We start from the raw sequence: 14,291 nt of genomic DNA on the forward strand, positions 1-14,291 counted from the left end.
ACACTGTCAATGGATTCTGGGCTTGATGTAACAGAGATTCCACCACATGCCCGTCTAGCAATATCAGAATGACTATTTATTTTCTGTTTCATGTGAATCACCTTAATTCAGTTATCTTTTCCTGAATGGTAATTTGCATCATGCATAGTGAATCTGACCTATAGACCTTGTGTGTTATTTTATTATGATGGTTGCAGAATAGCTGTCGTTATCTGTGACTATCCATGCGGAAGCACCAAAAAAAGATTAGTATCACAAACACACACATTTGTATTCTTTTATTTGATACCTTATGATATTGATGATATACAAAGATATTGTTCAGTTCATTTATGTATTTGTCTGTTCATTGTTCTTTGCAAAGAGCAGACAGAGATTGTTCTTCATCATTCGGTAAATTCAAGAACCTTGAAACAAAAAGCATAATCTATAGCGGGAGTTGTTTATATGATTAGCAAGTTCATTTTTTTTTTAGCAGCTGCCTTTTATGACTCCACAATTTCAGATAAAGCTCAAGCGATGAATAGTGAATTCAATCTTTTCTTCCATAAAACCACCAACATATGAAAAAACTTCCATATTCTACTGTACAAAAAAACCTGCATTTTAGTATTGAACTAATTGAATAACGCATTACATTTTCCGGTGTCTGTCTACAAACAAATCGTAGATTGTCAATTGTAGATTGTCATGATTTAAAGTGCCATAACTGTCAAGAGAGATTTCACTGAGATGCTTCAATCATACATAATTTAGCACAATAAAGGAAACACAGTTAAAATCTAAGTTTGTACCGAAACTGAACGTCTCTGTCCGGCTGCATTGATCCAAAGCCCCATCGCCTGGTGTCAATATTAGGAATCTTCTCATCAGGATTCAGGAGCTCAAAATCGAAGTAGGCCAACATGAGGAAAACAAACTGCTTCAGCTCATTGGTGGCAAAGAAACGGCCGGGACACATGGAGACCCCAGCGCCCCAGGGCATGTTATAATACTTCAGCTTCCTCCCTGCTTTGTAGAACTCTGTTTTCTTGCTCCCATCAGGATTCAGAAAGCGGTTGTATTTGAAGGTAAGTGGGTCAGGGTGGACCTCCGGGTCGATGTGGACTGCACTGTAAGGGAAGAGGGACACTCTGTCACCCTGACGAATACGGAATTCCCGGCCATCAGCCATCGGAATGGTCATATCCTGCATGACGGCCCGAGTGAGGAGAGGAGCTGCAGTGAGTCTCAGGGTCTCTTCTACAGCGCTGTCCAAGATCGGTGTAGTCAACAGCATGTCACGGGTCAGGTTAACTAAGGGGCCACCGCAGCTGACTTCCTGCCCTGTTTCCTTCAGGACCTTGTCGACTTCCTTCCTCACTGCCCGCATGGCCTCTGGATTCTTCATGAGGTGAAGGAGCAGCCAGAATGAAGACGGCCCGGTGTTGCCCTGGGAGGCCCACAGAAGCACAAACATGTATCTGTCTATCATGTTCTCATCCATGCCATTCTCCTCTCTCACCCGATGCATCTCTGATATCCAGCCACTGACATTGTCTTTGGCTTTTATGTTCTTTATAGACAGTGTTTTCGAGAAAAGTCTCTTTAGTCTCTCTGCCTCCATTTTTTTCTTCGGTGGCAAAACCCCGTAGGCCAAGTTCGGAAAGAGTTGGTCGTATTTACGGAACTCTGAAAATAAGGCATCCGACTCTAATCTGTCAACTTCTTTGGCTTTCTCCTCACTGGCCGTACCTTTGTGAGTCTCGTTGCCAAACAGCGCTAAGTAGCCAGCCCGAAAAACAATATTGTAGCTGTAAATGAACAGTCCACCTTCAGTCCATGTCTTTTCACCAGCTGCTGAACCAATGCTGTGCAACATTAGGTTCTGCAAATTATTCATCATGGCTTGAGTCATAACCACCAGTCCATTTCCCATTAAGTTCTTGTTGCTGGATGTTTTGAGAATCTCATGGTCACCCTCCATAGCTTGATAACCAAAGACTCTGCGCACCAGTTGTACAGCAAAAGTGTTGAAGTCCAGTTTTGTGCGACTCTCTTTAACAAATGGCCCAAACGACAGAGGGTCCTGGATAAACGTGAAGTAAAAGCCTCCCAGCTGTACTGTGAAGACATCGCCATGCTTTTTCTTCATCCTCTCCAAGAACTTCAAGCTATCCCTGCGAAACTCCAACACATGGCCCAGCCAGGGTAAGGGGCCCTTATCCAAAGGGGGTTCTCCTGGTTGGCGCCGTCGGAATGCTCCCAGGAGATACAGTCCTCCAATTAAAGCGGCAAGCAGCGTGAGTAGGATCGACACCACAAAACCCATGCCTGTTTCCTCCAGCAGCCACAGAGTTGTGTAACTGAAGTTCAACATCTGGTTAACAAACATCCTGAGCTCCTCCCTCCCTCCCTCCCTCCTCCGTAGCCCCCTCTGCAGATGATTCCAGTCCAGCCATTCTCAGAACTCTTCTGGCATCCAAAACAGAAACCTAAAGTTCAACCAAGGTGAAATTTCAGATCAAATCTGCACAAGTTAATGTTTATCTTAAATGATGATCACAAACACAGAATGTTTTCAGTTGTCAACACAATCTTCACTAACATATATATTTCATTTTTCAGAGTTCAATGTTTGTCCAAACATGTGCATACAGCAAATTAAGGTCAATTTAATCACGATGAGTAACAGAGTTGCCAGAGTTGTTGATACAAGACTCAGCAAGCAAAAGTCATGAATGACTTTTTCCCTGTAAAACTTCTCCATATACATTTATATATTAATGACAATTCTTTATCTTGTTTGTCTTGAATACAGACCAGTAAATGCTTGATGACAATTACAAAATACGTAGTTAATAATGTAAATGAATATTTATAGTTAAAATGCAGTATGGCTCCATTTCAAAAAGTCTATTGTCACTGCATACTATGGTTACAAGCAAACTGCACAAAGGGTTTATGTTAGTGTAGAGAATCTAGTTGGAAACATTAGACATGTGACATAAGTTTCTGTAATGGAAAGCTTGCACCATTCGTTAGCGTTTGACCTCCTTGACTTACTTAGAAAGAAAGCATTTAGTGTTTGGCCCTAAGAAAAACGCACACATTTGTGAAGAATTGCACAAATCACGCATTATATACAGGTAAGCTTAGCAAAGGACAGTGAGAATACATTGCTATATCATAGTGAGGCATAGTGGGCACAGCTGATCAACAGCTCTGTTTAAGCTGCTCAATAACCTGTTTTACTAACTAGGATAGTAATGCAGATATGTGCTATCTGTGAAGCGATAAGGCTCAAACTCTACAGCCGTTTCAGAGTTTGCGGGTAGTGGCTGTATAAGTTATCAGCACATAGATATGGACTTTGAAAGTGGGTTGATTAAAAACTGAGTGGGTTATTTGTGAGCCACCATCAGGTCTGTGTCTGACTCAAACGCTGGGTGCTTAATGGCTTTGATCAACTCTGACGATCCCCAGCACCCCCATGAAACACACACATAGATACGTTGATGTGATGAGATAATTTGCCCGTCCAACAACAGCAAACAGGAAGCAGGCGTAGTCTCTGCAGTGCAGGCTTAGTCTCTGCAGTGCAGGAGATTGAATAGCCAGCCTAGGCATGTGTTTAGGGTTAGATTAGGCTCAGCTTGCCCTTACTTGGTCAGGGAGGATGGGGCGCAGCACGCTGGGTTCTCTGGGTCCTCTGGGTCCTCTTCCTGTAACATTATATGGCCCTTTAACATAGACCTGCCAATGCCCACAACCCATCTCAGCTTCCTCTTTGAACTCCCTTACATGGGGTTTATTCCTTGTTTCCCACAACTTCTGAAACCGTCTGAAATCTGGAATCTTGGAAATGGGAACCAGAAAAACCTTTAAACATTTGAAACTCTTAATCTATAATGTTCTACCTTCAAATGAAAGCAGCCAAGCTACATTTCTGTTAAGCACGTTCCAGGTACACAGAACACAAAAATATGTTACTAAACAGATGATAACATTTGCCCTGTCCGATATGAAGGCCACACAAGGTCACATACTTTCACCATCTGTATGCAAACAGTCATCTCGTGATTCATTCATGTTCCAATAACACTGACACACTCACCACTACCAAATAATCACCATTCCTTTTCTAATGTGACATCTGCTCAGAAAAGGGTTGTGAAACTTCTATTCTATATTCTTTATTCTAAAGATTCCGACTACCTTTAGTCGATGTATGAAATGCTGGCAGCAGGATTTGCCAGCAACTCTGAGTGTCCAAGTGGAGAGTTACATACTTTATTCTCCAACCATGTGAAGTTTGCTCACTTGGTACTTGCCAGCTAAAAACACATGAACACTGGTCAGTATGATCTGTGTCTGCAAATTGGACCAAGCAAAACAAAAAGTCGAAATTTTCATAGATTAAGATCAAATACATTTATTTTGTGATTTGTGACAATTATGAATATGATTTGTTGAATTAATACATGGAATACAAGATGACAGGGAAAGTTTTAGTATTTGTAATTTTAGATTTTGACTGTTGAGCCAATCTAGACCATGTTAGTGGATATCTACCGCCACCTACAGGAAAATCTGTCACATTGCAAATTAGTTAGTTAGTTATTTGCAATGTGGTTATCGCTTTAACAATCGCCATGACAATTAAAAGTGCAACATCTGCTGGGGTCTACGACAACCGGATGGCTGGAGCACGTAATTAATTTCTTCGGCACGTTGCAGCCACGAGCTTAATGCGTTAGAATTTTTCCCACCCTTGGTCCGACCTTACAAGGATGTGATTAGTCAGTTGTTAGCATGCGACACACGAGTGACGTCGTTCATTCTCGTTTTATGCGATCGTGTTCGTATAGTTGTAAATTCAGCAAACAAAATTTGACTTCTACCTCAAACGTTCAACCACCCTTACCCTAAAAATGCTTAAACATGGAATACGGTGCGCGTTGTTCACTTCTGGGGAGGGTTCCTCACACAGACTAATAGTACTGGCTACAGACTTGCTATTAGTTACAGACTTCGTGACTGCCCGTCTTGTAGTCGGACCACGGTGGGAAAAAACATAATGGGAGCTTGAACTGTTACATCATTGCAGAGATTCTACATATGACGAGTCATGGTTCCGTATCACGTACTTCCACTTTCGTTTACACGCCGATTTATGATGCGGACCACATGTAGTTGGGGCATTTGGTGCCAATAAAACTGATTTTCGATGCTATTACACACCAATCAGTCGATTAGTTCTACAAGCCAACATAACATCAACGGTGAATGAATGAATGAATGAAAAGAGTGCAACTGAGAGGGTTTGGGTTGATACAACCTGTGCAAATCTCCCGGACAGCTTAATCTACAAGTAAAACAGAAAAAGCAAGCGGAGTTCAGGAAGTGAGTAATGTGTGAGACAGAGAAAATAAATGAACCGATGATGATGAGACGAGGGTGCGTGTTTTAAATTCACCTTAATAAAGTTTTTGAGTGATTCATCACAGATTCTTTCATAAGCAGGCCCAGGAATGATAGCAGGCAGATTATTTCATGGTTGGGGCAAATGCGAAATACATTTTCACACTATTGTGAAACTTGAACTATTGTCGGCCTATCTTAGTATGTTTATGTGCCAAATAAAAAGTAACGTTCGATCAAAAAAATGGAGAAGCCGTAATAACCATTTCCTTCTGGGCAGTGAATGCAGCCTAATGATGACGTCAAGCGTACGTAGGGTGGGAGTTACATCATTATTCCGGTTAGTTCCTCTGTTACTGTACGTAGCACCCTCAAAACTCAGCACCCTCACAGGGCCATTATCGCACACAGGATTCAGACCAGATCGTGACTTTTAACCGGTAAGAACCAGACACACCTGTAGTTTAAACGTTTTATTCTCCTTTATCTCTAACTGCTCTCATGACGCTGTAATGATTCGATCTTGATTGTTTTATGTCCCTTTCTGTGGAATGGCGTTCCATAACAGCCTGAGCCAATCTAGGAGATATATAACTTAAAAGTGTTGTTCAAAGGTCGTTGAAGTCCCCGCCTGTTGAAAAGGGAGAGGTTTAAGGGAAAGTTGTAAGGAAAGTAGCGTACATACTCGCTGCCCTTCATGTCGTAACCTCTGGGAACTACATGTGATATAAAGGTTAGCGGGGTGCGGCTAGCCGGGGAGCTAAACTCACCTGCGCCTACCACAGATCTAACTCGCCGAACGTAAAACGAATAACTTTTCTGTCTTTCTCCATATTTATAGTGAAGATGTCTTCTGTCGATTACGATGACAACGACTCCAAGTTTATGCGAAAAGCAAAGGAGAATCCATTTGTCCCAGTTGGTGAGTACATTATGTATCTTCATGGTTATATAATTATTACAAGTTTATGTTTAAGTATGCTCTTTGATACAATACATATCGTTTGTAACATTGTTTTTTTTTTAACACATTTCATTCTCCTCCCAAGTATTTTAATTCATTATTTAATGTTAATATCAGGAAGTACTGCTGTTTCTGTTCCTGTCTTATGTATCGAGGGTGAATCTTTCGTCTCATTGTACTGCAACTGTTGCACAGCAATTTTCCTCGGGATAAATAAAGTTTAATCTTATATTATACATGTCTGGTGTGACTGATCTTAAAAATCAAGTTGATATTTGATTGCACTGATTTGTCCTTTTGCCTGTTTAAGGAATGGCTGGATTCTTTGGGATTGTTGGGTACAGACTGTGGAAACTGAAGAATCGTGGGGATACAAAAATGTCCGTCCATCTGATCCACATGCGTGTAGCTGCACAAGGCTTTGTAGTTGGAGCCATCACTCTTGGTACGCATTGTCCTGTTTTTTAATCTAATGATGATGTGTACTGGTCTGTGAATACTTAAGAACAAGACCGTCTGGGGTCTCACATAACAAATATTGACCATTGTCAGTTGTAAAGGTTTATATAAAGGATGATGTGTGCGCTATTGGTTTGTTTGTCACTTAATTACATTATTTTGTTTTTAGGTGTGCTGTATTCAATGTTCCAGGACTACGTTGTGAAACCAAGAGAAGCAGAGAAAGCACTGCGAGAGAAATGAAAATCCCAGTTTGTGGACTGTCCCTTAATATTACCTCATATTAAGGTGTTGTAGGAATCTTTTTCTTTCTAGATGTGTCATAACTTTTGTATGCACACATCTCCTCTGCAGCGTAGCTCTCCTGGTAAGTGTTCTTATCTAACTCGTGTATTATGGAGGTTACTTCAAGAAAATATCCTCAAAATCCTATATCAGATCACTTGGGTGTGAATGAGGTATAATCTTACTGTAGAATGTTTGCAACAAAAATAAGTACATTTAGTACTTTATCCTAAGGGTCCACCACTCACTGCTCCCATCCCCCTGTAAGACCAGATGTGTACCTAAGGGAAAGGGGACATTATCTATCTGTTAAGATTTTTTGCAGCCCCGGAAACGAGCCCCAAAGTCCAAAAGGCCAGATTCTGCTCTCTATTTTTTAAAAGTGTGCACTTGTGGTATCTGTGTTATTGTTAACCCAGCTAATCCATCATGTGTGGGGATATACAGCAAAACATTCACAATAACGTTGTTTTGCCCCATATTTGATCTGGACAACATTTGTGTTATAAAATGTCAAATGCACAATCTAAAGGCTTGTGCTGCCCTACAAAAATGAAGAGATGGATCTACTGTAAATTGCTCTTCCCTGTGTTGAGGTTTTGTCAAAATTGGTGCAGGACTTTTTGAGCAACCCTGCTAACAAAAGGTAACACTTTGATTGCCTCTTATTTTCATTTGTGTAGACGTGTATTGTCAAAACATAGGAATATTTCATTATTTAAAAGAGCTAGATAATATGACAAGTGGAATTTTTTGTATCATCCCTTAACTGCTAAATTATTTTTTATTGTGTCAAATCAAAATGCTTATGCTATATTTCAATGGGCATTCTATTGCATTGCACAGGGTATCTGAGTGGCCAGCTTACACTTGTAGGTCTCTGTTCTCACATTAATTAAACAAAAAGACGTATGCGTTTGACTTGCGGCATCTGATCACTTCAACAAAGAATTTTCGAATGCCTGGTCATAGGAAAAGCAAAATTCTAACAAGGTATTTCAATTCATTCAGTAGCCTTTAAACTAATTGATTTCTTTTTACAATTAATTATTAATTTCAGACAGGGGTCCAAAGTTTGTTTCATCTTCATCTTCACGTCTGTACTGTAAACCAAATAGAGACAGTGCCATAATCAGAATACTCTGTGACATGCCTTATTAATTTATTCACAAAATCCAGTTTCAAATGTTGAGTGCACATATGTCTGTTATTTTGTCATGTTTTACTCTTTTTCTGAAAATAAAGATGAACAGGCAAAAACTTCATGAAATGAATGTTAATTGGAACATTGTTGTGGTGACTTGAATCCTGGATGGCATACAACCAATAAAGCAATTTCCTTCTACGCCCATCAGATAACACTGCTTAGCCTCAACCAAATCTTGTTGACATACAATTCAGAATCCCTCCCTAGGTTAACTCAGATCTGGTTTAAACCAGATACACAAGAACTTCAGGAAGCAGAATGTTCAAAGATGCTGACTCATTGTGACTTTATACTTTATTATTCAACTTAGAGATGAGCAGGTGTTGTTCTTTGTACTGTGCTGCAATTGCCATTTATCAGGTTACATTGTGTGTCACATCAAAACCAAGGGATCACATGGGTCTTGAGATAAACTGCCCCACTATAAACCCCACAGACAGCTTGATTAAACAGATAATGACTCACCACTGCCAACTCCCCTCGTAAGCGATCCACAACATCCTAAATGAAGTTGTAAGAAGCTAAGATAAGAGGTTCAGTACTTAGCAAATTGGCAAGTGAAGATAAGATATACCACATTTTGAAGTTTAACAAAGTCTAACAAAGATACAATTTTGAAAATATATAAATGTACTAAGTTATACAGGGTATAGTACATGGTCAAGTCACAAGGTATGTTTTCATACAGTTAAATGAATGTAGACAGTTATGAACCCATACAGATAACAGCTGTTGAGTAATGAGGAGATTATTTCTATGATCTAATAGAATACTGAACATGCACAGAAAGATTCTCCTGTTAACCTGAAACATCATTCCCTATCAGCTGGCTCCATGCTGACAAGCCATGGTTTACTGATGGCAGCGGAGTGACACAGAGTTAATACTTCCTATGCAAGTCTAGTCTCTACAACATCATGTTTTAATGACAGTTGACAGCATGTGTACATTGTGTAGCATATCTATAATCTGAACTCACCAAAGCGCATCTGCTCACAGATCTGGACACAGACCAGCATCACCATGAACCCCAGGACAAACTTCAATCTGCTCCGAATCTGCAAACATTCCACAATAAAGTCAGAGAGCTCCTGGCTGGACCAACACCAGCCTCTACATTTGGGATTTCAATCATAGAAAACATGAACGTTTCATCTGCATTTGGGTCTAGATTTGCTCCAAATCCACAGAGAAAAGGAACCAAAACAAATGCAACGCTCACCTATGATGGGATGTTCTGCTTCTTTGTCTCTCCTGGTCTGAACAGCAGACAAACCCTCAGCTTGGTTAAATCCTCTCACTTTGCCCTCTGGTGATGTTCCAGTGTGGTGAAAATTAAACCAACAAGGCCGAAGATAATTCTTCATAAATTAGCTTATTTCTGTTTAAGTTTAGAACATGTGATGCTGTTTGCCACATCCCTGCCGCACCCAAAACAGTTCAGCGCAAAGAGGAAAAGGTGATCAACTGAAGGTGTTCATAAATGTGCATTATTATCTAAGCACATGACTTCTAGTGCTCCCTTGCTTGGGTGAGCAGTCCCTTTGCATCATGAACATAATGACATCATCCACACTGACACACTTGACTTCCTGCACCCAAATGTAGAGGACATCTAGTGCAGTGACCTCTGGATCATCTGACACTTCAAAATCACCGCCTCTTTCTTCATGACATGTCAGGTGAGAGCCAGCAGTTTACAGTAAAGTCAGTGAGAGTGCAATGCAGAAGGTCTCTCACAAGCTGCAAGCTAAGCTGTCCCGCACCCACCTGGAGCACCCTGGGCTGGATCATGTCACTTGCCACTTGCATTATATGATCACCTGCCAGATGGTGCAGCTGGAGGAGGGTGCAAGCGAGCTGCTATGTGGTTTGGGGGAGTGGGATTGATTTCTCATCTGTTATTTGATTATTTGAAAGTGTTAGGCCTGGCACGGGTGAGGGGGGATGTGGAATGCTCGACTGTCCTCTGAATAAATTATTCTCCTGGTGGCTTGATGGAGGAGGGGAGAGTACATAGTAGAGGTGGGAAGGGGGCAGGGAACATGGGTGGCCTCACACTTTCACTTCATGAGCACAATGGAGTGGGGTGTGTGTGTCAACCCTATAGAAACAAAAGGAAGTGTTAAGCTCATTAGAAAACTCTGAGACCATCTGCATTGCACTATTGATTTTTCTGTAGCCGCCATTTTCTCAATCTCATTCCACACGTCCTTTCACACGTCATTGTTCTGCTTCTTTCTACCACCGATCCCCCGAAACTGTCTTTGGGAGAATGGAACTATAAATATAGGACAAATAATTATTGCAAAACCCATTATAGTGATTTCTGGATCAAGTTCGGGCCAGTAGGTGCATTGTTCTGAAAAATCTTAATAGTTCCAATGATAAATCTCAAATGTTACATATATAGCGAACAAAAATTGTGTGTAGGTTGAGGTTGTTGTCCGAGGGCCAACCTGACCCCTTCTTCGCAGGTGCAGGGATTTATCATACAATCCACATTCTGGCTACATTAAGTCAATAGTGAGCGAGGGAGACATTGATATTGACATAGTTGGGATGTTAGGATTGTAGCCAGGCAACAGCCAGGTGGGTGGTAGGTATCACACACATTCTCCACTAGGGCACAGGATGTAAACAATCAGGATAATAGTGTGTGAAACCGCCTGAGAGTCATCAAGCTCAGCTCTTTTTAAGAGTTATAGAAGATAAGATGCTTTTTGTGGTGTGCATAATTTCAGTTTGGACTGTTGAAGAAAGAGCTACATGGATCCATAAGTGTCTATTCAAAGGCCAACATACCTGCTGACTGAACAGCAAATATCTCCAGAATGCTACGCCTTACATCAAAACCATGTCAGTGAAGCAGTTAGGATGAAATGACCGCAAACATGTCTGGCTTGAAGCAGAAATGACAGCAGATCAGTGTGTGTTTGCTACAGTAAAGTGTTTATTGAACACAGAGAGTAGGCAGAGGGAGACGCAGAAAGCTCCTGGTCAAACAAAGTCCAAGAGATCAGCTGATTTTCATTACTTAACGCAGACAACAGGGTATCGTTCTCCACAGGGGGCGTCGGCCCAATTTCCATACCCTGCAAATGAACACAAACATCACCTTCAGAGATTTCACAGAGAAAATCTCACTGATGTGAATTATTTTGTCAGTCATATAAACCTTTAATGGTTTTAATGAGACATAAAAGTGTGGAGGTGTGTCTCACACACACACACACACACACACACATACATTGTGTTTGTGTTTTACATCAGGTTGTGGTTTATTTGGAGGTACAACCCTTAAAAACCAAATATGTGTTTACATGTGGCTCACACACACACACAGACACAAACACACATGTTGGCAGAGGTGTTGAGCTTTGTTTGATCTGGGTTATGAGTTTGTTTCCAGACTTACGCTTAAAATTGGTGGTTCTACATTTACTGGTCTTCCAGTCATTTGGTTCCCCTTTCATCCAGCTTGTGTAGTGGAATTTGGAGCGGTCAGTCCACCTCCATCCTCTCCCCTTCATAACAGAAAGCACCAGTCAGCCCACAGAGCAGTAACCTCAGCTCCCATTGGAGGTCTGCTGACCTCTACATCTACTCAGGTCCATTTGTTCTTCTATCCATCCACCAACCCCCCTATTATCTACCACCATCCATTTGTCAATTCTTTTATTCTTTTATTTTTTTTTCTTACCCTTGTGGCTCCGATCCAAACCTGAACTCTTTTCCCAAAGTAATGGTCAGTCAGACACGTCAGTTGACGATTTTCTCTCCCACCGTGAACTGACACCACTTTAGCTCCATGTCTGCGGCAGATAGCCTGCAAACACACAAACACAAATGAGAAGATGCACTGTGCTGTGTGTGTGTGCGTTTCAGTGTGTGCGTGTGTGCATGCATGTGTGCGTGTGCGTGTGTGTGCATGTGTGTATTGCATCACCTTTGCCCGCTTGAAGTTGGCTTTGACGAAGATTTTAATGCAGCGCCATCTAGTATACCTCCACCACCCACCGCCACATTTAATCGGTCGATAGAACAAACATTGTGATATCCAACGCTGACGACCATGAGGACGAGGATGATGAGCAGAGTTTTTTTTATCTTAACTTCAATTGAAGGTGGAAATGTAGAGTGGTCTTTTTCTCCCTCTCTCTCTCTCTCTCTCTCTCTCTCTCTCTCTCTCTCTCTCCCTCTGCCCCTCTCTCCGTCTCTCTTTCTCTCTCTTTCTTTTAATGAACACCAATAATCATGATTAGTTGAACTTGACTTTAAATTCAGGGTGGAGAACTAAATGAGCCTAATTGTGAACGGTCCTGTGATTTGATGTAAAACCAAAAAGGTTGTGAGGCAGCAACCACACCAGAGTCGTAGTACTTAGTCCAACTTTTAGAAAGTATTGACAAACGTCAGTATGCCCCACATAAGGTATACCAGGATAAACAAGGTAGAACCTTGTCAGAAGATAGAGGTGTAAACTGTGCCATTCTCTTCATGTCTCTCTCTCTCTCTGTCTATGTCCCTCCCTCTGCCTGTCTCTCTCTCCCTTGTCTCTCTCTTGCATGCTATTTCCTAATGCATGACTTTTTGTGTTTATTGCCTTGCATGCCTTTTTTGTTCCTCTCTCATCCCACTAGAAGTTCCTATCACTACTAAGCTGTCCTGGAGAGGGAATCTCTTTTGGAATTGCCTCTCCCGAGGGTTTCTTCCTTTTTTTCCTTCTACATGAAGTTTTTCCTGGTCTTCCTAGAGACCTTTGGGTGGTATGTGAATGTTCCTGATGTTGTGGGTCTGCAGAGGCCTTTGAGATTGGAATATACAGATAAAATGGACTTGACTTGACTGAAGGTGTTGACGTCCTGTGGGAGCGGGTGGTTGAGGTTTAATGGGGGCGCTGCAGGAAAAGCTTCAGAGGAAGAGTTGACCATCCAATGGGCGCAGGTGATGCAGTACACACACACACTCATAGGTTGACATGCTAACTCAGTCTGAGCTCATTGTGTCAACACCAGTGTGTCTCTCTTGTCTTGTTTGCACTGCTGCAGGTGAAGGGTGCAGGTTTCACCTGATCACCTGATCTGCTGCTTTTCCTAACATTGAACAAACAACTTAAGGTTTGGATCAGAGCCATTTGATTTCTGATTAGAATGATCATTTATATTTCAGACCACCATAAACCTTGAACCGGGCTTAAGAACGAGCATGTCTCCGTGTGTCCCTCCAGTTTTGTCTGACTTTGATTTTCCTGGCTGCGCAGCGGCGCTCTAGCGATTGGTCAAGAAGCAGCAAATGAGGGACCCGTGCAGCTCAACTGAGCTGCCCTATCAGCGCCTGTCCAAAAACCTCACCAAACTATTCCTTGTCAGAATTTAATTTTAGACGTGTTTGGGTTCGGATAGAAAAAAACTAGCTGTTTCATTGGAGGTGCCGCGCCAGTGCGCTCAATCACCATTAACACACACAGCTGGCCGGGCAGACACAGTTCAAGTTATATAGCGGATTTTTACTTTTCACCCTGAAATAAATGACGGCATTGCATACGTCTAACATCCACCTAAAGCGAAAAACCGATCTACTCATGCGAAAACTCAAGAGCGGCAGTAAGAGTATGCCGGGGAGTAGGATTTAGGCAATTGAGCCGAGAAACGGAAGTCAAAAATACCTCGCCCCGCTGTTGCCTATGGCAACCAGTGTAAACACAGAGTCTACGGGTGGACTAACTGTAGCAGCACTCATCACAATTTAAGTTTTTAAAAGAAGAAACTGAACATACATCAGCAGCGGAGTGTGATGTTTCAGGTTTGCGTGTGTGTGTTTACTTGTGTGTCCTGGTCTGGTAGACAGTGTCTTCTTTAGAATATAATATGGTGTTTTAGTGTGAGGTTACTGAAGAGCTGCAAGTAGGTACGTTGCGCTGGTTTGCTTGCTTGTAATCTGATAGATTTGATTCTGACGTCAGGCAACATT

General features: G+C 41.7%; 2 protein-coding genes across 3 annotated transcripts; one reads left to right on the plus strand and one right to left on the minus strand.

Annotated features, from left to right (window-relative positions):
* Positions 1–263: 263 nt before the first annotated feature.
* LOC142994246 (5-beta-cholestane-3-alpha,7-alpha-diol 12-alpha-hydroxylase-like) lies at positions 264–2,365 on the minus strand. Its single transcript, XM_076144993.1, has one exon. The coding sequence runs from the start codon at positions 2,357–2,359 to the stop codon at positions 776–778; it is 1,584 nt and encodes a 527-aa protein (XP_076001108.1). The 5' UTR covers positions 2,360–2,365; the 3' UTR covers positions 264–775.
* Positions 2,366–5,703: 3,338 nt separating this feature from the next.
* On the plus strand, positions 5,704–8,371 carry higd1a (HIG1 hypoxia inducible domain family, member 1A). 2 transcript variants are annotated; one of them, XR_012961347.1, is made up of 5 exons: positions 5,704–5,843; positions 6,245–6,325; positions 6,678–6,812; positions 6,996–7,623; positions 7,843–8,371. XR_012961347.1 is itself a non-coding variant. In XM_076145082.1 (4 exons), the coding sequence occupies exons 2-4, from the start codon at positions 6,250–6,252 to the stop codon at positions 7,067–7,069; spliced, it is 285 nt and encodes a 94-aa protein (XP_076001197.1). In that variant the 5' UTR covers positions 5,704–5,843; positions 6,245–6,249; the 3' UTR covers positions 7,070–8,272. The 2 variants fall into 2 exon arrangements, 1 of the variants encoding a protein (XP_076001197.1); XM_076145082.1 differs by having other exon boundaries at positions 6,996–8,272.
* Positions 8,372–14,291: the final 5,920 nt, after the last annotated feature.

Source organism: Genypterus blacodes, unplaced genomic scaffold (genome assembly GCF_046128005.1).
Source record: "Genypterus blacodes isolate CSIRO-AG114 ecotype Tasmania unplaced genomic scaffold, CSIRO-AGI_Gbla_v1 ptg000029l_1, whole genome shotgun sequence".
Taxonomy (NCBI): Eukaryota; Metazoa; Chordata; class Actinopteri; order Ophidiiformes; family Ophidiidae; genus Genypterus; species Genypterus blacodes.